This window comes from Corvus moneduloides, chromosome 11, assembly GCF_009650955.1.
Source record: "Corvus moneduloides isolate bCorMon1 chromosome 11, bCorMon1.pri, whole genome shotgun sequence".
NCBI classification, from domain to species: Eukaryota; Metazoa; Chordata; class Aves; order Passeriformes; family Corvidae; genus Corvus; species Corvus moneduloides.
This window is the reverse complement of record NC_045486.1, coordinates 10,671,007-10,693,714: the sequence shown is the minus strand read 5'-3', so window position 1 is coordinate 10,693,714 and position 22,708 is coordinate 10,671,007. Positions and strand designations below refer to the sequence as shown.

General features: G+C 41.5%; 1 protein-coding gene across 5 annotated transcripts in view; it reads left to right on the top strand.

The window, feature by feature from the left end:
* SLC6A6 (solute carrier family 6 member 6) overlaps window positions 1-22,233 on the top strand; it is a 57,966-nt gene extending 35,733 nt beyond the window's left edge. For 4 of the 5 annotated variants that reach the window (XM_032121061.1, XM_032121060.1, XM_032121059.1 and 1 more), the window contains 9 exons: window positions 675-809; window positions 2,724-2,827; window positions 2,941-3,065; window positions 7,741-7,853; window positions 10,505-10,642; window positions 11,700-11,802; window positions 12,692-12,792; window positions 13,492-13,662; window positions 15,088-15,723. In XM_032121061.1, the coding sequence (XP_031976952.1) occupies window positions 675-809; window positions 2,724-2,827; window positions 2,941-3,065; window positions 7,741-7,853; window positions 10,505-10,642; window positions 11,700-11,802; window positions 12,692-12,792; window positions 13,492-13,662; window positions 15,088-15,228 (1,131 nt within the window). In that variant the 3' untranslated portion in view covers window positions 15,229-15,723. Of the gene's footprint in view, window positions 1-674; window positions 810-2,723; window positions 2,828-2,940; window positions 3,066-7,740; window positions 7,854-10,504; window positions 10,643-11,699; window positions 11,803-12,691; window positions 12,793-13,491; window positions 13,663-15,087 lie in introns of all 5 variants that reach the window. The other variant, XM_032121057.1, reaches the window with a different exon arrangement.
* Window positions 22,234-22,708: the final 475 nt, after the last annotated feature.

Below are 22,708 nucleotides of genomic sequence, written 5' to 3'. Positions count from 1 at the left end.
TTTTCAAACTGGATGAATAGAGCCTTAGTTTCCAATAATGATGTTGCTGAATAGGCAGCAAGGGCAAGAATGAAGTTACAGGACTGGAAATTACCACTGTTGAGGCTGATGCCAACCTGAAGGGCTTGATGTGTTCAAGGAGATAGGAAGGGACACAGGGGAGCCCAGACTAAATTACCTTAATCTCTGAACACAGTCCCTGGTGAAGCTGACTGTAGGGGCAGTAGTGGGGCTGCACAGCAAGGTCAGAGGTAGCAGCAGAGCTTGCGAAACAGTTTGCAGCTTGTAAGTTTTAAAGTTCCAATAAAGAATGAGGTAATAATGTTTCAGGGGGCCTCAGTGAGTAAACCTTTTCACTTCCCTGGCAGAGGTGCACTTGTCGTGTGAGGAGGACAAACAGCGCAAAGGCAGAATTTGGACAAAAGTCGTGAGTTGTAAAATCATGTCTGAGTGACCTGACTGTTGGCTGGGGCCTCTGGAGGGATCCATGCATTGCCTTCAGACCTAAGGCAGTAAGGTGTTAAAGACCATTAAATTAAAAGTACACACAGAAACTCAGATTGGGCCCTTTTTAGGTATGAGGGGGCTTTGAACTTCCACTGTTAGACCTTTCTTGGTTCTGGAGCTTTGGCTGCCACAGACTAAACATTCCTTTTTTCTTTTCTTATTTCCAGGTAGTGTACATCACTGCCACGTTCCCATTCATCATGCTTCTTGTTCTACTCATCCGTGGCGTGACCCTGCCTGGAGCTGCAGAAGGCATCAAGTTTTATCTTTACCCTGATATCTCACGGTTAGCTGACCCACAGGTACAGAACCAGGAGTGGGGAGTGGGATGATTTCCTGTGCAAAGGGGGATGGTGGAGGGTGATGGTGCTGATGTAGTGACAAACAATTTTTTTCCACGGTCTTTAGAGGTCCAAATACAGCATGAATGTTAATGCTGGGTTATATTTTCCAGAGATCTGCTTGAGAAGGTCGCTGTTAAATGTGATAATGCATCTTTCCATGTGTATGTATGTTTGTGTGTGTATGCGTGTATATTTTTTTTGTGTCAAAGGACTCTGAGGCTGTAGACTCTGTCCCGTTATACAATCTCAGCTTTCTTGTTGGTAAGGTAAGGGAGATGCATTTTTTTTAATGAGGATAGTCTTTAGTTTCAAAGGAGAGACACGTGGGCTTCACAGATGGAACAACAAGCAACAACTGTGAGTACCAGTGTCACTTATCTCCCTCTGCTCAATAGGAGATTGGGAGAGAAGTGAATGAAATTACAGAAGATTGAAAACTCAGGCAAAGGTGGAGAAAATGCTTTCTGAGGCACAGGAACTACTGTTTGCTTAGCCTTGGCTAGTGGGAGCCAGACTCTTTCTGTATAGATAGAAATTCTGTCTGTGCTCACAGAGCGCAGGTATGGGACACTTGAGCAGATCAGCGTCATTTTAGCCAATAGCGTTCATGTGAGAAATGAAAAAAAAATGCAATATTACCCCCTGAAGAAAAAAAATAGAACAGGGGATCTTTGAAAATAATAAAATGTTGGTCACAGTGATAGGAAATAACATCTGTCTTTGCTATTTCTTTCTAATGAGTATTTGGTTAAAATAAAACTCCAATGGTCGCTAAAGAACTGAGGTAGGAAAAGTGTAATTGAAAGAAACAGTGAAAATTTGGTTCGTTCTCTAGTCTTGCCCTCTTTTACAAGACACCCTTTTCACAGGAGATATTATATTTTATGGTTTAGTCTTTTTTTTATGGGACTCTATAATTTTTATGATCTACTGTTAGCCTAACCAGAGTGTCAGCAGATAATGTTGGAGAGGTTCATGTGAGCAGGCCAGCTCCCACCCATGGTCTAGCAAAAGCATCACTCCAAGGAGACAGTAGTCAGCAAGGTGCTGGGAAGTGATGGTGGGAGGGAGGAGGTAATGGTCCTCAGTCTACATTCTCACTTACTCAGACTCCTTGGTGGTTTCCTCTGGTGCTAGCATACTTGAATTCGCAGAAAGAAAAGAACAGATGGGATTCAGAGGATGTGTTTTGATAGTTTGCTAGGTATTTACTAGCCAAGAAGTTCATAGTGTACAGTTATTTCACTCTGTATGTGGTTTTTTTAATGTAATCAGGACAAAGACTCATGAGACCAAGATCAAATATGTATCTTATAAAGTGCATTGTATTTTGCTTATTTTCCCCCCACCCCTATGGCTTTTTATCTTGCATTTGAACAGGTACAAAAACAACCAGAAAGCTAGAAAAATAAACAAACCAAATACACAAACCTGTTTCTCAAGCTTTTCACATCCTCAGTTTAAGGAATCTGTTGGCTGACTCTAAGTGAAATGAGTTACAAGAGAAATGAGCAATGTTATAAATACTTCTGCATTTCCTATTGCACTGAAACACGTTTATTGTTGCGCCAACAGGAAGGATCAGCTGAATGACTAAGAAACTAGAAATACTGAGCATCTCTGGGGAGGGGAAACAGGAACTATTGTAGAGATTATGTTCTTCTGGGTTCTGATGCTAACAATTTTCTTTTCCTTGTGAAAGCCAGACTTGCAAATATGTTGTTCTCTTTCCCTGTCTCCCTGGTCCTTTAGCTCTCACCCTCAATGGAAACAATTATTTTGTTGATTTTTCTTAGTTTGAACTGTGTGTTTGTGTTGATTGTTGCAATGCAACAATGCTGGTAATAACAGTATTTCTATCTTTCCCTTTAGGTCTGGATAGATGCAGGGACACAAATCTTCTTCTCATATGCAATCTGCTTAGGAGCAATGACTTCCCTGGGGAGCTACAACAAGTACAAATACAACTGCTATAGGCAAGTTTCCATCCAAGGGGGTTTAGTGTTTTAGCTAAATGATGTAAATAAAGTAGGGACAATGGGTTAATTTTTTTTTAATTAACTTGCTCCATGACATATGTGTGACTTAGGGACTGTTTGCTGCTGGGATGCCTGAACAGTGGTACCAGTTTTGTGTCTGGCTTCGCAATTTTTTCCGTCCTGGGCTTCATGGCACAAGAGCAAGGGGTGAACATTGCTGATGTGGCAGAGTCAGGTACGATGGTGTTGGTGGCAGTGGTGGTGGGCACTGCTGCCCAGCGTGTGAGCAAAGTTCTGCAGACCCAATCAGCTAACATCTAAGTGATAAAACAGAACAAGATTTCCCATAATTGCCAGAAAAAATAAGCACGTTGTTGATCCGGGCTTTAATCTAGAGCAGTGAGGGTTAGCCGGGGTTGTACTGTTTACTCTGTCTTGATTAACAGGGTGGCAAACACATTTCCTAGAGTGTGCTAATCCATTTGAGTTGAGATTAGAACTAAGATAACGACACCATTATCTAGGGACCAGAATGTCATTGATTCGAGAATTTTTTCCATCCTTCTTTTCAGACCTTTATTTTCATTCAAATGCAAATTGCCAGTGTTTATGTATTTTTCATAGCTTAGTTTTGCTTGTTCACAGCACTAGAGTAGGATTAGTACCTTGTCCTGTTGAAAGGACACACACACATACATTCCCAAATCTCACTGAAAGGCAAGAGAAGTTGGAGAACTCCATCTCCAGAGTTTTGTGGACCATTTCACCCGCAGGAACTCTAGGTGTTGCAATCCTGCATTTGTCCTCTGTAGCTTCAGGGTGAGGTTGGCAGAACTGTCAAAGTCCATTTTGAAACACTTAGGTTCCTCCCTTATTTCAGAAGTGTCCTTCCCATTAACATTCAGCTATGCACTTGCAGAGGTAGAAGCTAAATCCTCATAGCTTGTAACTGTATCTCAAACAAAACAGAAGACATTTTTCCTGTGTGCATTTCTAGTCCATGAGGGCCGGTGTAACCATGTGTTTTCACATAGAAGAGACAGATTAGTTGGGAATTACCATGGAAAAATAATGAATCAGGCCTTGACAGCTATGAGGCTTAAAGCTAATCAGATTCTAGTAATAACGATGTCACCTGAGTGCACTTTGGATATTTCTTTCTAATTTTTTGAGTGCTTTTAATTCACCTGCATAGTATTTGAAAGATTTCCTCTGCAAACATGCTATTAAAATGAAAAAGTCAATATATCTTCTAGTCACATGGCTCTGGGAGTTAAGTCTTTAAGAAAAATATCTCACTTCAGAAGGGCTAATGAAAAACTAATGACATTGATGGCACTGCTGGATTCTTGGGTGGCTGCAATTGGCATAGCTCTTGCAAGTGCAATTAGTAACAATCTTGTCCATAAAGCTTACTTTGTTCAGAGGTTGATTGCTTTGTTTGGAAACAGGAAGCAAGGGAATAATCCTATTGAATGAATCATAAATAGCCCTAATTTTTTTATTTATATGTAGGTGGATCAATTCCAAGAGTAGTATTTTTAAGTATTTGTACATTAGGTTTTTATCTGGTCAATATTTATTCTAATTTTTATTATTATATCTCTGATACAGGCAGCTACATTCCTGTCACTTGACTTTTTTAGAATTAAACAATTCCATAGTTACACTGGATTGTTAGGTAATGTTTAAACACAAATTAACTCAGACTCTGTGTTTACAAAGCCTTTTTTCAACACCTCAAAAAGCATTTTTTTAAATGAGGAGTTTAATAGCTTATTATAGGGACAGCAAGGGCACTGATTTGCTCCTGAACTCGGCCTTTGATTTTTTTTGCATATTTTGTTGTCTACTCCTTTATTTAAATCCACATCACTGATGGCCAGAGATTGCAGCTGTCTCACCGTGCGGTGGGTGCCTGTCCCTGCTGGTCTTTGGCTAAGTCCTAGGGGACATTTTTACATGACAGCAAACACTACTAAAATTATCCAAAAGTGTCCAAACCACTTCCCATGTGTTTTCTTGCTGCCTTTCTCAGAGAGATAAGTGCAGAGCTACTGAAGACACTTGGTCCCCCTGGGATGAGCGTCCCTGGACCCGCACAGGGCTCTGGGCAAAGTTCTTGTTGCTGCTTTTCAGCACAGAAGGATTCAGCAGGTGCTTGAGCCTCTCTTTTCTGGCCTTGCCTTTTTTGGTTTCTTTTGATGCAAGGTCAGAACTGCTCCCCTGGGTCAGGGAAAAGTGAGCAGAGGTGCTGCTGCTTGGCCACAGCACTTGGCAGGAGATGTCCACAGGGCTGAGACCCCATCTCTGCCCAGTGAGTTAAATTCCTCCTGCCCTATCCATGTCACCGTTTGTTTGCCCTCCTGAAAGCCACGGGAACATCAACAAATTTGCTGACATCAGAATCTCATGGCCACATTTTTTCCCAGTGCCAAATTCAGCAGTGGTGCCATGTGCCTGGGACACACTTGTCAGGCAGGGCTGGCTCCTGCTGAAGGCACTGGTCACTGCTGGCCTTCACTGGCTTTAGCAGGTTTACTCAGCAGTTAACTCAGACTTCTCTGACTCCTCGCTGAAAGCAGATTTTTAATAAATGGCTTTTTTTTTGTTATTCAGAAGTTCTTTTAAAGATAGAGAGGAAAGCAGTTGGGGCTCAAAAAAACCATAGTGAGTCCTGTCTAATCCATGTGGCCTCTGTTTGGCTGGGAAAAATACTTTGCCACCCATGCAATTTGTAGCACTGTTAAACCAGCACAAGATTTGTGGGGTTTTTTTTCCTTTTTTTTTTTGCTTTTTTTTTAAATTCCATTTGCAAACAAATTCAGATTAAGCAGGTCTGAGGATAGTGCCTTGGGTTTCCTGATGCCTTCCTGGTCTCTGCCTCTGCAGCTCTCCAGCCATGCCACAGCACTCCATGGCTATCGGCCAGTGCGTGGGCTGGGATTGTGGCAGTCCTCACTGGCTTTTAATAGCAGCCACAAGTGCTTCACTTTTGCAAAACACCCTTCAAAACAACAGGGCTTCAAATTAAATACAAATTTTAGATTATTTATGTTTCGGTTGAGGGCTTGCCAGGAACATTTTCTTTCACATGGACTTTTTATGTTTCAACACTTAGTTTCAAAGGAAAATCAAAATTAGCTCAGGGCTTAGGGCACTTGGTATTAGTTGGTGTCACAGTGCAAGAGCAGTTTCACTGGCCAAAGCATACAGAATTGCAGCAAATTTTGAGGAGGGCAGTTTCACATCTGTCTCATCAATTGCACAGATAGCTGCAATTGCCATCTGGTAGCAGCTCTCCCTCAAAGAGGATCTACTGTATCCACTGAATTAAGGGGGAAAAAAAGCAAAGCTCCCCAAAATTTGAGACATTCACCAATTTTTCTGGTATCTTCTGTCGTATAAAATCTTAGTTGTGTTTCATTTAAAATAAAATTAGTTACGTGATTGTTGGCTAATTTGTATTTATTTATGTTCAACTATTTTCAGTGACTTAAAGTTTTCTTTAGTTTGAAAAAAAAGTCATCTTGTTTTACCTCTTTCTCTTGCTTCTTTTTCCATCTTTCTTGTTGGAAAGGAAAAGTGGGAGGTAGGAAGAACAGTGTTAGAGATTTTTCTGTACAGATCAGAAATAACATTTTTTGGCCCCACACTGCAGCATCTTAAAAAAATGCCTTTTCCTATTGAAAATTACATGAATCCACTTGAAAACTGGCACTTTGAAAGCTCCTCAAAGTAAACAAGCAGATGAGCCAGGCATTCCTGGTTTCACTCAGAATTTAAATCTGCCCTCAGAATTTTTTGTCAGCCTCACCAAATTTCTTCATCTCCTCTGAGAGCCTGCCATAAATGCTGGGTTGCCAGTGTCCCTGTCTCCCACTGGTGGAGGGCTCTTCCTCTCTCCACAGAAGCTCTCACAAAGGACAGCTGATAGCACCTGGCTCCAGGTGAGGGAGCCTCTGGAGATGAGCACTGTGCCTGTGCTCCGTATGGGTACGAGTGAGGTGACATCTGGTCACAGGGCAGGCGAGACCCCATCTAGGGAGGAGCACTCCACACTTCAGGTTCCAGAGCAGAGAACCTGGGCACTCTGCCTCAAGCACTCAGCCCCAGCCCCATTGGTCCTCCTACATTTGCAACCCATCCTACAGCTGGGGCTGATGATGGTCATGCTCAGTGTCACCGTGGCAGGTCCATGTAGGCTGGCCTGGATAGGGGCAGATGATGTAACGGGGAAGCAATTCTACACAGAGTGATTTTACACCCCAGCAGTTCCTAACAGCAGTTTTTTCAATTGCAGTTGATAAAATTAGGAGTAGCCTGATCACTCAGTGCAGCAGGGAGGGTTTGCAGAAGAGAGAAGGAGCAAACTCCTTGGAGAGCAAACCCCACTTTAGAACAGCCACACAGGATTTGGAGGTTGCATACAGAGGGAGGCAGTGGTTGCATTAGTGGAGATCCCAGGGAATGTTTATAGCAGAGTCCCCTTCCCTGCATGCAAAAGAGTTTCATCATCATCATCTTCACCATGACCATGTGGGCTAGCAGTGGGATTCTGCCATTCCCTTGGGTCACCCCTTGCCCCCCGGCCCCCAAGACTGTCCTGTGTCTGTGCAGGGCAGGTGTAGGACACCTCCATTATTGGCATGTTTGAGACAGATGTTAAAACTGGAGATCTGTTAGCACTGGCCTCGGGGTTTGCCTGTGGTTTCTGCTGTAGTCATGCGTGCTTCGATTTCAGATAAAAGAGCCAAACTCTTTCACTTCTGGTATTTCCAGCTGCGTTTGGATTTATCTGAACGGAACCAGGCATTCCTGAATTTGAGGGTGGCTACCTTTACCAAAGAGCTGGTACTTACTACTTTTCTTCCCTTCCCTTCCCCCCTCCCTGTTTTCTCTTTCTCTAGGTCCAGGCCTGGCCTTCATTGCCTACCCAAAAGCTGTGTCCATGATGCCACTGCCCACCTTTTGGGCAATCCTTTTTTTTATTATGCTTCTGTTGCTTGGACTGGATAGCCAGGTTAGTACAATGGATAAGAGATGTGTGGCTTATTGTGTCAGCACTGCTGACTGAGAAAAGCTGGTTTTACAGGCATGAATTAAGAAGAGAATACCTCTAATGTTGCTTGAGAGGAATTCGTCTGGGTTGCTTTTTAGTGTAGGGGTTGCACTTGATGAATCTATATCTGTTGATTCATAATGTTGTGTTGCTCAGTAAGTCTTTGTCATCAGGAGTTAGTAGGGTTACCACACTAGGGCAGTATTCCCTAACCTAAATTTCAGTCCTAGTCTGACCACAAAATACCACCATTTTGGTTGCAGTGCAGTACTTTCTTACTTTGGAAAAAAAGCTTAATTATTTTAAAACAAAGGACTGCAGCAGTCTGTTCCACAGAGTGCTCTGTGCCACTGCGATCACCTGCAGGGTGTACACACCATCATTAAAACACTAACAACTACTAGGAATATGGGTTTTGATAGTTGCCAAGTGCCAAAAAAGAAAAGCAAAGTTGTCATGAGGTACAAAAAGCACAAAATGTTTTGTATGGTATATCCAGAGTGGCCTCAAGAACAGTGAGAGGACAAAGCTGCAGCCTTTTTTGGTGGCCTTGGGCTTGGAGGCGCTGAGCGATGTGGGATCCTGCTGACTTTCACGTCAGCAGCATGCATTCAGTACCTCCAAACAGGCCAGAAAGCATCTCAGATTCCAGCTGTACTGATTTTATAGCACACACTGCTGTTAATTAGTGAGCATGAAAAAAATCAAAAAGTTCAGTCAGGAAGTTAGGTTATTTTTCCCAGTGGCTACTTGTAGGAATGTTGGACTAAATACTGCCAAGGAACCTGTAAATCATTTCTAGATAGTCTACTCACAAGGAAACATGGGTGACCAGGGACTGTGCGGTAACTACACATTCAAAATTGCCAAAGTTTTCTGCACTCAAATGGAAAGTCACTAAGATTTAAAAAAAATATGTATTCATAAGGATGAAAAGTTTCTGTAGCCTAAATGCTCTCTCATATGAGAGCTCCGTAAATGGATTTTTTACCCAGTTGTTGTGTACTTAATCTCTGACATTTTTTTTATATTTATTTTTCCCTAAATTTCTCTTTATGGCTTAATCTTTGAACTCTAGTGAGCAGCTCTCAATGGCTCCAAAGTAAATGTGAAAGTACCCAATGCTGTGGTTCAGCAACCCTATGCTTAAGCATATTGGAAGCTGTCTAGTAATTTTAAAAAGCTCCTCACTGCACAGAATGATTAAAACTAATTGGAGCGCTTAATTTCTCTCCTTCACCCCTCTGGTTTTTTGGAGAGCAGTCAAGCAGGTTTCTGGAATGCCAGAGCAGTTGCAGATCAAATCAGCTCAAAGGAAAGGGTTACATTTAAAAAGAAAACCAGTTTTACACAAGTCAAAGTAACAAGACAGGGGGCAATAAAATTTGGTGGAGGACAAAATCTGTTCATAGGGCAGTCTGTATTTCCAAAACAGAGCTTCAGAAAGAGGGTAGGGCTGATATAGGGCATTTCTGGGTGCTGTAAGAGCAATGAGGTGCCAGGTAGGAAAATGCCTCTTTTTGTGAAATTATCTCTGTCATAGATTCCCCATGATAAGCTATTACTTAAGATGGTGTATCTACTTAAAGCCAAGATCTTTTCTACAGAGGCAGCCTTGATGGATAAATCCAATCCATGTCCTCATGTCTTCAGTGAGCTTGGTGCTTTGTACCTTGCCAGGTTGAAAGTACAGATCAGTTAAAAGATCCCTTCCATGGTTTTATTTGGGGAAGTTCAGTAGCTGCTTTCCTCCAGGGACAAAAAGATCTGGTTTTTGATTAACTTTAAACTTTTATTCAAATCTAATTTGCGTTATTTGCTTAACTCAAGTTACCCAGTCATATAGTTTTCCAAAGGCAAGTAAGTTTAAATACAGTTATCATGAAGCAAGATAAAGACTTTTAGCTCATTTATCCAGAGTTTCATTTTTGGTTTACAAGTGCAAATAACTGGCCAGATCATTGAATGGGGACTCTATGAGCAGCTCCATTATTGCTGCAGAAGTACCCCGAGCCTCAGTCGGAGATATTCTGCTCATAGATCCAGAAAGGACACGTTCAATCAAGAGCTGCTGTTTCACATCAAAGTCTGCTTTCCCTTGGCTGGATTTTCACTAACAAACCCAAGAGTAGAATTATATCAAATTTTGGAATTAACCTAACTAGTACCTGTGAGGTTTCCTAGCACATCAGAAAAAGGCTGGGAGGTACTCTCCTAGTTTGGACTTTTTTGAGTGTTTCCCTCTGCCTCTTTTCTGGCATACATCCTGTGTCCATCTGGGACAGTGACAGCATAAAAGCCACATAAGTGCCTTCCTGTCATCAGGCACGTAAGCGCCTCCTTCATCCTCGTGGCTTGCATTTGCAGAGCCCCTTTGGTAGCTCATAAGGCTCCTAGGAAATAAAAAGAAATTCTGAAAGCTTGTTCCAACCTGTAAACTACGCCCATGCTCCAACCTCGGGGTTACAAAGGGATGGCTTCTATTTCTTTATTGAGAGCAGCACAGAGTACAGAGCTGGGGTGTTGCTGGGGAGGGTTTGTTCAAGTAGGAGCCTGGGTGGCATGGCAGGTAATGTTCAAGTCATTTCTCTGCTGTTGTTTTCACCCTGCAGTTTGTTGAAGTTGAAGGACAGATCACGTCATTAGTTGATCTGCACCCATCCTTCCTAAGGAAGGGTTACCGACGGGAAATCTTCATCGCTATAGTGTGTTTCCTTAGCTATCTTCTGGGACTAACTATGGTGACTGAGGTAAGTAGTACCAGTGCTGCAAATTGCCCTCTTTTTTAGCCATTTTTCAGGCCAGTTTTAGCTATGATTGAGACTGCGAAGAATTAGCCACTCATAGGAGTAGTGCTTTTTCTATGGACAGAGCATCTTTCGTCCCTAGATCTGAAAGCATTTTGAATGGGAGTTATATATCCCTTCCCTTTTCAGTCACAGGGACAGGAACGTGAAATCTCATTAAATTCAATCTAATCTCAGGTACCAGTCAACATGAGTATGAATATTAACATCTAGCTCTAAATGATGAAACATATAGGAAACATTCAGCAGAGCACATTAAGAATCCATCCAGTGGCATTCAGGGAAAGAGATTTTTATCTTAATTACACAGATTTGAATTAATTAAATACCACTGGATTTATTCTAGTATAAACAAGACAGAAATATATTCCAGTGCCTGCACTGTTGTGATATTTATCTTCAAAATAAAATCCAAGTCAGATTTTACAAACAACTGGAAGAGCTCTACTGTGGGAGGTAAAATAGCACCTGTAACAGAGGTGCCCAAACCCCACAGTTTCTCAAGTGAAAGTGCAGTGTAGTGAGAGCAGAGTCTAACAGCAGAGTACAAATGGAGTCATAAAACAAAAAATGAACTATTTTCATGAAATTAGCCCCTTCACTCAATAAATAAAGACCTTCTTGATGAATTGGCTTTCATTTTTAGTCTTTTTAAGGTGTTAATGTTAGGAGGCAACCTATTACTTTTTGTACTATTTGTTTCTTTAAATGCCCATCCTAAAATACTTGTAAGAAGGCAAGATTTAAGTGTCTCAGTAGATTATACTAAGTGGCCTAATTTTGTTTAATCGCTGTCTTGTTTGGAATTATTCCTGTAATAAACATGCATATTCCCTGGGGAAGGTAATGCCAAATATTTACCTTACCTACTTGCTAGATGCTGCTTCTTGTTGGACAGGAGCCATTAGGATATGTTGGTAGATGTTGCTGGGAGCTGGGCCTGAATTCTTGGGGTTTTTTTTCCTGTTGGATCCTAACCAATTGTGTCTCTCTTTTACAGGGTGGCATGTATGTTTTTCAACTCTTTGACTACTATGCAGCTAGTGGTGTATGCCTTTTGTGGGTTGCATTCTTTGAATGTATTGCTGTAGCCTGGGTTTATGGTAAGTGAGAATCCTTTCATCTGATATCTTTTGATGAGTCAGTGACAATTTTGCTAGGCAAATATTTAATGATCAACCACCCCAGAGTCTTCTTCCCAGCAGCAGACACATGCCATTAGTATAAATTTGCCCTGACCTCTTGGAGACAAATTTGCATCTGGGATGAATCCAACCTCCAGTGTTTTTTCCACAAAAAATGAGTATTCTTCCATTGCTAATTAATAAGGGCACAATTAAGCATTTTCATGTGTTAAGTTTAGAGGTGAGAGTTTAAAGTGTGGCCAGCCATGAAAATTTCTGTTTGTCTCTCAGAGAATTTCCTTTCAGAGCTGCAGTGTCTGCAGGGACAAGCCAACCAAACAGAAAGTACAAAAAGAGCTGAAAAGTGTATTCTGCCCCATTACTTTTAGGCAATGCCAAGAACCAAGGTCTGACAGCCTCTGTAGCTGCCTGAGCTGTGGCTGGGGAATAATCAGATGTTTGCTGATTAGGACTGGTTATTTTCTGATTCTCCATGTATTCCATCTCCTCAGAAAAGCAAAACAAACAAAGTCAGATTTCTGTAGAAGCAGGTGCACCGTTTGCTGTCAAGTCTTTCCCATAGTGATCCCTCTGGGAAGTTCAGTGAGAGAGGAGAGCGTGTGTGACAGGGGCAGGAAAGATTAGCATTGCCCTCCTGCAGCCAAATAATGAGGGGAGAGATGAGATGAGAGAGTCCCCAGACATTTGGGCTTTTCAAGAAAATCATTTTGGACTTCACAGCTGTGGGAAGCATTTGAAGAATACCTCTGACACCCTCATCTTCCCTTTAAATACCCCTTGGGGAGCCGAGGAAGGCAGCTTTAATCCTACAGTATTTACAGGGCTTTTATTTGCTCGGTTCTTGCAGGCGCTGATAATATTTATGATGCCATTGAGGATATGATTGGATACAGACCTGGTCCCTGGATGAAATGGAGCTGGATTGTGATCACACCAGTTCTTTGTGTGGTGAGTACTGACCTGTGCTCTTTCAAGTCTTACGTCTGGCAGTGCTAAGGCACCTCTTACTGCTTCTCTTCAAGGGAAGGCTGTTGCATTCAGAGGCCAATTTGCAAAGAGAAGCTGAAGGCTTGAACATACGTCTCAAAGACATCATGTTCTCAGATGTCAGCTGTTAACATGACAGCTTTCTACTCTCTACTGTGCCTGCACAAATTGCAGTTGGCTACATTTAAGTGGATTTTTCTTAGGATTGGCAAAATTCTACATTCATTAAGAGAAAATTCACTCTCCAAAGCACAGTTCCTACTTTAAGACGTAGGACTGCTAGGCCATTGTAACAAAAAGACTTGAGCAGTCTGAGGCAGACCTCAGCTTGAAGTATTTCATTGGGTGGGAAGAACATCCTGGTAATCTTGCAGTATACAGCAAATAGTTGAGCCCTGAAGAAGGATTGGCCGTGTACTGCAGCTGTTCAGCACCATCTCTTAGCACTCTGTTGTCACACAGCAGATGCTATAAGCAGATGCAGATGCTCTTCCAATGATTTAAATGGAAGAACAATTCCCCCATTGGCTTAAAGTACATATGGTATCCATCAGCCCTGCCTTTCACTGCCTGTCTTCCTCAGGGCCAATGGTAGCACCAGAGCCCTACTGCTTTTAGCGTTTTTTTGAGCCTCACTTTGTTTTCCTTTCTCATCCACAGGGATGCTTTATCTTTTCTTTGGCCAAGTATAAACCACTGACCTACAACAAGGTCTACACATACCCAGACTGGGCAATTGGCCTGGGCTGGGTTCTTGCCCTTTCCTCCATGATCTGCATCCCTATGGTGATGGTCATCCGCATCATTCAGTCAGATGGGTCGCTCATTGAGGTAAGAGCAGTTGTCTGTCTAGAGGAGAAAGGGAGCTTTAACTTTTTATACAAAGTAGTGCTTGGAAAACTGCCACCTTGCCCAGATAGGGCAAATAAGATTGTTAAAGATCAGCTGTCCTCTGGGCAAACAGTAGGAACAGAACAAACACAAAGCCTTCTGTTCCAGATAAACACCAAGTGATTTTACTCGTGTCCCACTTGTGCAGCTTCCAGCTTGGCAAATCATTACCTCCACGTGCGGACAAACATTCAAGGACTGAGGTGTTTCTGAGTTTCAAGTTTCCCTTCTCCAGCCCACAGGGACACAGAACCACCATCCTGAAAATCGCTGAGAAAGAAAAAGAGAGAGAGACCTGGGTCAAACCTGGTTGTGTAAAAACTCATTGAATTTCAGGGAAATTCAGATACGCCTGTGGATTGTGTGGCTCTCAGGCATGAGCTTCACTGTGGGGGACTAAATAAAAGTCAAACCCTCTTGAGAGAGGGCTTCACTTTTTAGCTTTTAAAATTTGCGTTTCTTTTATTTCAAACTGAAACACTGGATCCAGATTGGCCTGGTATTTAGAAAACTTTGGGTCTGATTCAGACTTGACAGTGCACATTCCCTCGGGTTTGGATTTGCAGGAAATCTCTTGCCCTTAGCAGCTCATTGTGGGCTCCTCTAATTTGTTTTTCTTGCAGTGGAAGGTTTTTAGAGGCTGTGCAAGCAAGAAACTTAGCAATTCTCTTCTAAGTTTTCAGATTAGTTTTGTTTATGCCTAACGAGTCAGTCTTAAAGGCAGCTCAGGGTATTCTTGGAGAAGAAACTGGGACACTTTGGGTTAGGCATAAAGAGAATTTAAAAAAATACCAAACCCAAACATTTCCCAGAGCACAAACACTTGCATTTGTTTTTGTCCAAGTGTTAATGGTCTTTTTCAGCTGTGGCCAGGGCATAAGTGTTAATTTTCCTGCCTACATTGTCACCATTGTCACCATGAGAGACAAGTCTAAAAGTAGCCAAAACACAGCTCAAAGACCATGTTAGGGAAGGAAAGAGAGTAAACACTCTAGATGCCATTTAGTTCTTCCTTTGTGAGCTGAGATGTAGGACAGAAGTCGCCACTTGGCAGTGAAGGCTGGGCTGAGAGGCAGAGCTGTTTCTAAATGAGGAAGGAGGACGCGCATCATTTGCAGCACTGAAAGCCCAACGTGCAGGATGCTGGAAATTGCTGGGACTACCCTCCCGCCTGACTTCCCTGCCTCCAGTCAGGCTCTGCAGCTGAGCAGGAGTTGAAGGCCCCACAGATCCCCACATCCTCACAGAGCTGCGGGCGCGCATCTCCCACCGCCGCCTGTCCCTGTCCTTGGAATGCCGCGTCCTGCACGTGGGGACACAGAGGCCTTCTGGGCATCTCAGCTCTGCTTTCCTTCTCTCTTTCAGAGGATAAAGGCGGTGGCTGCCCCCAAGGAAGTGAATCGGTGGTCCAAAGAAACGGAGAGTGGCACCCCCTTCTGCCCCAATGGAACTTCAAATGGCGGATTGATCAAGCCAACTCATATCATTGTGGAAACCATGATGTGAGCTCTCTCTGTGAGAGGATAAACCTGCTTTAACTGCCGTTTACTAACCATAGATTCTCATAGGACCAGGTTTACAGAGCTTTATATTTGCACTAGGATTTATTTTTATTTCTCACAGAGAAAGTTATTTTTTGTGTGTGTTTTTTTTTTTAATATTTTGTAAGGTAATCACAGCAGACGTCTCTCTGTAGAGGGAGAGCTTTCATATCAGACTAGACATATTACAAGAATTTACTATTATTGGGTTTTTTTAAATATATATATATCTTTATCTCTAAATATTATACACCTTACCACTTGAATTTATTGTCTTGCCAGCAATACATTCAAGTCTCAGAAAGCAATTTTAGGTGCTGGTATGGTTGGGAGCAGGGTAACCTACAGAACACACAAAAGGAGCTCTGTTGAGAGATAGATTTTTTTAAAAATGCTGTTTCAAGAGAATTTTCAAAGGTGTAGTATTTCTACCCTCTGGTTCAACTGTGGTAAACGACAGGAGTCAGGGTCACTTTAGGGAGTGGGTACAGTTTTGTTTAGTGCAGTCCCTGGATAGGGATATAGCCAAACAGCTGGAGCAGGGAGTTTGCAAGGGATGCAGAGAAGCTGGGTGTGAACAGTCTTGTGGCTGTCCCTCCCAAGGACAGCGCTGGGACTCTGTCACACTGATGGGAGAGAACTTGAGGAGGGCATTTGCAGGATTTGGCATGGTTCAGTCTTTTTTTGTTGTTGTTTTTAAAATTTTTGAGGGTTTTTTACCTAAGTGAAATGCCTGCTGTTTGTGTGTGAGCAGGGTGGTTGAGTACCTGCTCCTGAGTTTTCCAGCAAACCATGTTTTGGTGTGGTGGCACTGGTGTAAACTTGAATTCTGCAAACTGGGAGGGCAGCCTGTCCCCAGGGCAGCACAGGTGAGCACTGAGCAGCCAAGAGGGGAAAAGCAGCACCTGCCCTCTGGGTGTTTCAGGTGTTCACTTGCTCATTTGGACTTTGTTTTGGGGCAGGAAAATAAAGGAATCATTTCTGGACTCTGACCGTCCAGAGGTGAGCACAAACCAGGTCATCCCTGGCAGGAGGAACAAAACCACTCACCTGGTGTAACTGGTATTGATAACAGACACATTGTTAATAATAATAATAGTAATGATGATAATAATATCACACAGCAAACAGGTGCTTTTCATCCACGTATCTCAAAAATGCTTTTCCAAGTTCGGTAACCAGGATTTGCTTTATTTATTTATTTGGGGGAGGGAGGTCATTGCTGTTGGAGGAACAAACAAAAGGACTAAGTGAGTCCCTTGTCCCATGTTACTAAATAGCAGTCGTGGACCTAGAGCCCCCAGTCTCCTTGCTCATCGTTGGGTTAAAACATGATTTTATTTTATTTTACTTTATTCTATTTTATTTTATTTTATTTTTAGGAGGGCTGGAGGGTGGCGAACATATTTATGAATTTTATCTACTGAAGAAACAGGGCTCTTTGGAATTTAAATTAAAGCAAAGGGAACATGTAACACTGAAATACTTTGTATTGGTCAGAAGGAATTGGGTACCATTCCAGGTGAGGCTGGGAAGAGAAGAGAAACCACTACAAGGAGTATAGGAATGGGGGTTCCACTTTATGTAGTGCAGGTGAATGTTTCCATGGGGAATTGGATCCCTTAAAACTGTCCAAAATATGGACAAATGCCTTTTTCTTTTTCTTTTTCTTTTTTTTTTAAACTTGAGCAGGTTGTGCTGGGAACAAGTTCTCCAGCGAAACTCAGCCTTGTCTTGTGGGCATTGTATTAGAGGAAGAGAGTTTTTTTCTTACCATACCACAGGTAGTCTATCCAAAGGTATTTAGAAGAAATGCTTGATAAGTGCAAAGTTTGTATCTGCTTATTCTGCTGTCAGCTTAGTCTGTCAGGGCAGAGTTTGTCATTTATTTAAACAGGAACATAAACAGTTCTTAACATTCCTACACAGTAGTTTTATTTTCTTTTTTCTTTTCCCGTGGGCTAACTGGCCACAGCAGCACAAATATTTCTTAACTTGCTGGTTTCCCTGTAACAGAAACAGGGAGATTTAAAACTAAGAAATGGACCAAAATAATTACTAATTAAAGAAAAACATCGCTGCATCTATAACTTCCAAATCTTTCTAGTTTGAATTTGTAGATACTTTTACAACAGAGAGCTGAGTTGCAGCAACAAAACCAGTCACAGTAGAATTGTGTTTTCTTTTTTCTGGTTGCTGTATTATGAGAGTTCTAAAGGAAACTTTTGCATAGCTGGAGATAGCAAACATCTAAATGACACCTGCTGGGCAAGTGGCAGAAACCATCCAAGGTCACAGAAGGAATTCTGAGAGCCAGTGGGTGTCCTCAAATGTGCCCAAAATAAAGAAACATGCATACAGCAATTTTATTTTTTTAACAATCAAAGGCAAGAAAATGTAACCAAAGATAACTCTCTTGGTGAGCTTCAGCTTGGGCTCTCATTTTTGAGTTACAATCAGTGTCTGCAGAAAACAGGCACAGGTGAAGAGGGAGTAGAAGGTATGGGGGGTCTAAATTAATGGGTTTTGTGAGTGCAGATGAAACACTGATGCTTGATTTCTTTCTTTTTTTGTATACATACATTGTCATACAACTGTGTTTGAGATTATATAGTTTGAACATGACTTTTGTGCTATAGAGCTGAGACAAGCTTTAGTTAAGGGAAAAAAATGGTTTGGCTACATCGAAGATGTCTCCAGCAAGTCAGCTGGGTGTTCAGGCCTCTCCCATATTGTGGAGAGTGTCTTTGTAGGAAGAACCAGAGGGATAATACTACACCTTTCAAAGTACAACTACCAGAGAATAGAACCCAGCCCCATTTCGATACAAACTGTGCCATTCAAATCAGTCGCTTCCATGATCCAAGTGAAAAGGTCTCGCACAAATGCAACAACCTCACTGAAGATTCTCTGTGTCAGCTTCCCTGGCCCTGCTGTGCTCTGCAGTAAGACTGCAAGGGAGGGCTGGGACTCACCAAGAGCCAACAAATCATTGTTTCTGGAAAACAGTTCCCCTCTCCCCTCCTCCCTCTCCTGCCAAAAAAAAAAAAAAAGTACTTAATTCTTCTTATTATATCTGGGGTTTGAGTTCCAGTGAGCACATTTGCATTTTTACAGTTTGGGGTTTTTACCTAACAATTTTATCAGATTTCTAAACTTTTCTTGGTGATAAATTTGCATTTCAACATGATCCTCTGCCAAATTTATTAAAAAATAATTTTTTAAGAAAGTTTGTGTTTTCTACCTATTTTGACTGCAAAGACAACTGATTTTTTTCCTCTATTTACTTGTTTAAACTCTTATGACCTACTTTACCTGTTTTGTGTAAATGCGGAACTCTATGTTAAAGCATCATGACTAGTTATAGATGAACTGGTTTGGATCTAGGGAAAACAGTGCAGTTTTGGCATGAGATCTTTAGAACTAGATCCTGGAGATTTAAGCCAGCATAAACCAAGACAAAATGCACACGTTTTCATGTTTCATGTACTTTTGTATTCATGGGCTCTTCTGGGCTTGAAAACAGCAGAGTTTCAGCAGTATTTATTTCCAGTTGAACTGAAATCAAGAGGTAGTAGAAATGTAAAGGGGAACATATTCCCCATGAGATTTTTCTGACCTGTTTCTTATTTTTCTTAATTTTCCAAACCTTTTCAGTTCACCTGTTACTAGTGATGATCTCTCTGAATGATCATCTATTGTAAGGGACTTTACCAGTAGTCTGTATCTCAGTGTTTAAGCAGTATGATTTCATAAATAGAACTGGTTTTTTATTGTTGTTGTTATTATTCTATTTTTCCTTCTCATCATAGCTCATAGCTTTCCTTTTCATCTGGTCCAAACAGATCCACACACTTAGAAAAGTCCTTTTTAAAGTTTGAGATAGTAGGTCCACAATGGATTTGTTCTTGTGATGTAAATGAAAATACAAAAGCCTGGCAGCTGTATTTGCCATCTAGAAGTGCTGGTGGCCACCCCGCAGCAGCAGTGCAGCTCCTGGAATTAGGGGTGGAGGGGAGTTAGGAATGATCTGCTGGAACAGCTCAGCAAAACTGGTTTTCACTGCTGTTCTTGGGGAGAGGAGGAAATGAGGAAAAGTAGGGGGGGAAAAAAAGTGCAGCCTTACAGTTGCTGTAACAAACACTGAAAAAACCCCAACAACATCGGCAGAGCTTTTATTGTCAGGACAGCACCTCCTGCAGCTCTTTCCAGTCCTGTTTCCAGCCCAATCCTCCTTTCCCAACTGCAGATGCTTCTGGTTCCTCTTCTTTGTCTCAGCATTAGATAACTCAAGCAGATCTGAAGACACATGGACATCTCCATTCAATAGATCTTTTCCAAGTCTCCTCCTGGTCTGTTTTTATTTGCTAAGGAGATTTTCAGTTTTGTTGAGGTTGTGCTTGTCACACTTGGGTTCAAAGCTCCCACTTGTTGCATCAATGGCAAACTTCCAGCTGTGGGAGAAGGATTTGAACAGTTTTGAATAACTGATTATTAGCTTCTATGTCTTGTGGTCCCTGCAGGATCACTCATGGAGGCATAATGTATATAAAATGTTAAATAAGCTGTGCATTGAATGCAGTGGACAAGTTAGTTAAGCAGCTTAAGTACACTTGGAAGAAAGATGACCCTGACATTATTTCCAAGGAGATTCAACGGAAGTTGCTCACTTTCAGTAAAAAGAATAAAAATAAATCTGTGTTTAAGTAGAGTAGTAGATGAAATCTTCCACCCTCATATGCACGCACACAGTGGGGACATTGCTTCTATTCCTAGGCTGCAAATCATGTGTGTAAATCTTGCCAAGCTGTTCAGGATGAGGATTGAGGAGATTTAGGCACCACTTGCCTGCAAAGAGCCAACCTGCCAGGGTGTCCAAATGGTCTTTCCTAAATGGGAGTGGTGGAAGAGGGACAGTAATAACAAAATCCTGGACCATGGCCCCTCCGAGGGAGCCTTAAGGTTGGATTTGTAAACTCTCCTGGCTACTTGCAGGCACCACATGGCTCCTGGCATGGGAGGTTGGGTGTGGTGTGGGTTCAGGCAGCTGCCCTGGACTTGTTTTCTCCAAAATCAGCATCCAAAGCCTTGTGGTTAGGATTGACGTGTAGTTGTGTATTTGTATATTTGCATGAGCAAAGGTCAGGAACTGTCAAACCCTGGTAGCTTGTTTTATTTCTTATAATCAAAGATAAGCTTAAGAAACAAAGTATTTAGTTGATTTGATGACACTTGACATTTAAGAAACCCTTTGAACTAGTGCAAAAGAGGTGCTCTGAGCTCCATACTTTGGTCACAAAAATTTTCTTACGGTATTAGTGGTCAATTTGAGTCAATGGGAGAGATTGCTCAAGAGAGACTTGAATATAACCAGCACCAGCACCCACTGGAAAACTGCCCAATCCAGCCCCACACCCTCCACCAGATTGTGGCTCTTTTCTGCCAGCCCAAAAAAAATGTGTACATGGATAATGCTTCTCTGAAAAAAAAAAAAAAAAAACCTCAATTTGTTTGTTTCTTTTAAAAAATAAAAATAAAAAGTCCCATTCTTTGTGTGGTTTTTTTCCAGTTGTCACTGGGAATTGGTGATTTCAATTTACCCATGTCCTAAAACAAGAGCAGAAATAGCTTGAGATACCATTTCACCAAAAATAGGGACAAGCTCAAAATTTTGCAGGTTGAAAATTTTAAGAAAACAAATCACCCACCCATCCCCATCAAAGGTGGAAAACTTTGGTGACAGGGTTTGTGACTGGAAAAGAGCCTGACCCTGCTTGTAATGCTGGGCAATTGAATGGCAGAGCAGACACAGCCTTTTTGTATTGCTGCTGTGTCCTCATTTGAAATAATCAGTAAAAGCATCAGAATTTAATTACCACGAGCATTAGGAGTAAAGTAAATTGAAGAGAATTTTAAAGGAGCAAGTTTTGGAGGCTTGCTCCCAATGGCTCTGCAGTGCACAGTGGGATGGTGCTGCTCACTTTCCCTTTTGAAGTGCCGGGAAAACATGGCCTGACTTGAGAAATCAGAAGAAATAACGGGAAAAATAAAGCTATTAAAAAAAAAAAAGAAACTTGATGCTGAGGAGCTGTGCACATGTGTGCATTTGTGGGGGAAGGCTTCAGCCCTGTAGCACAGTGAGCACGATACACAGTGTTCCCAAATGTACCTGCTTCTGCAGCTGTTAGAAAGAGTCGATTTTTTTTTCAATATATAAAGAAAAAAAAAAAGAAAAAAAAAGAAAAAAAAGAAACCAAAAAAAAAAAAGGAAAAAAAAAAAAATAAAAAAAAAAACCAAACCAAACAGTGGCAAAATTCTGTTGAGAGGCTGATAAAAAAACAAAACCTGAGGGGGCAAGGTGAGTTAGCTCATGACCTGCTCCTGTCTTGGAAGCCAGCGCTGGTCTCTCAGCATTGCAGCATCCCAGTACTGTTCTGAAGTGCTCGTTGTTCAATAGGATGTTGTTTTTTCTCCCGTGTAATGTTGTGATTGTTACCTGATAATATTGCCAGGGACTTCACATTGTAAGAGGTGGTCCATCTTGTTTGATGTATTTGGCTAAGAAAACAGTGGTGTTTTTTAAATTATTTAAATTCCTAGCAACTGTGACTACAGTAATGTGATAATGAGTAGCACATGCAGCAAGGAGGCGAGGGCGATGATGGCCTCCTTAAAAATGTCATCTGAGCTTTTTTAAAGAAAAAAACCTTAAAAATATTTTTAAAACATTTTAAAACATTTTTTGTGTGTTCCAAAACGGAATATTTGTATTTGAAAAAAATCCTGGAGTGTAATTTAATCCTAAAACTCCCTTGCCTTTGTGTATATGGTAAATGTTTGTATTTTGCAGTTTCTGTTTTGCTTTTTAGATAAATAAAATGTATATGGATATTTTTAAGTCATCTTTGCTTTTTTAGATGAGTTTGTAATCACCTTATAACTGAAAATAAAACTTTCCTTTATAAACCAGCTATGCCCTTGGATGGTTTTTTTGGTCTTCGAGTGGCTCAGTTTTTCCGTTAAACCTATTACTTATTTTGGGGTTGTTGGTGTGGGGGGTTTTTGTCCTTATAAAATATATATAAAATATGTGTAATCACTAGCTAACTTCACATTTTCCATGGTTTTACCCTGGTTGACAGCACAGCCCCACACAGCCACTCACTCACCCCCTCATCCAGTGGGATGGGGAGAGAGTGAGAAAGGTAAAAGTGCAAAAATTCATGGGTTGGGATACAGACAAATTTAAAAAAATGGGGTGAGGGGAAAAAAACCCACAACAAAATACATCAAAGAGGTAAAGAACAAAAAACCCCAAGTGATACAAAAGAAAGCCATTTCTCACCAGCAAGTGCCCAGCCCATGCATGGCACCACTACTGTGAGAGTTCAAATACACCAGAAAAGCCCAACAGGAAGAAAAAGAAAGGAAAAAACCCACCCCA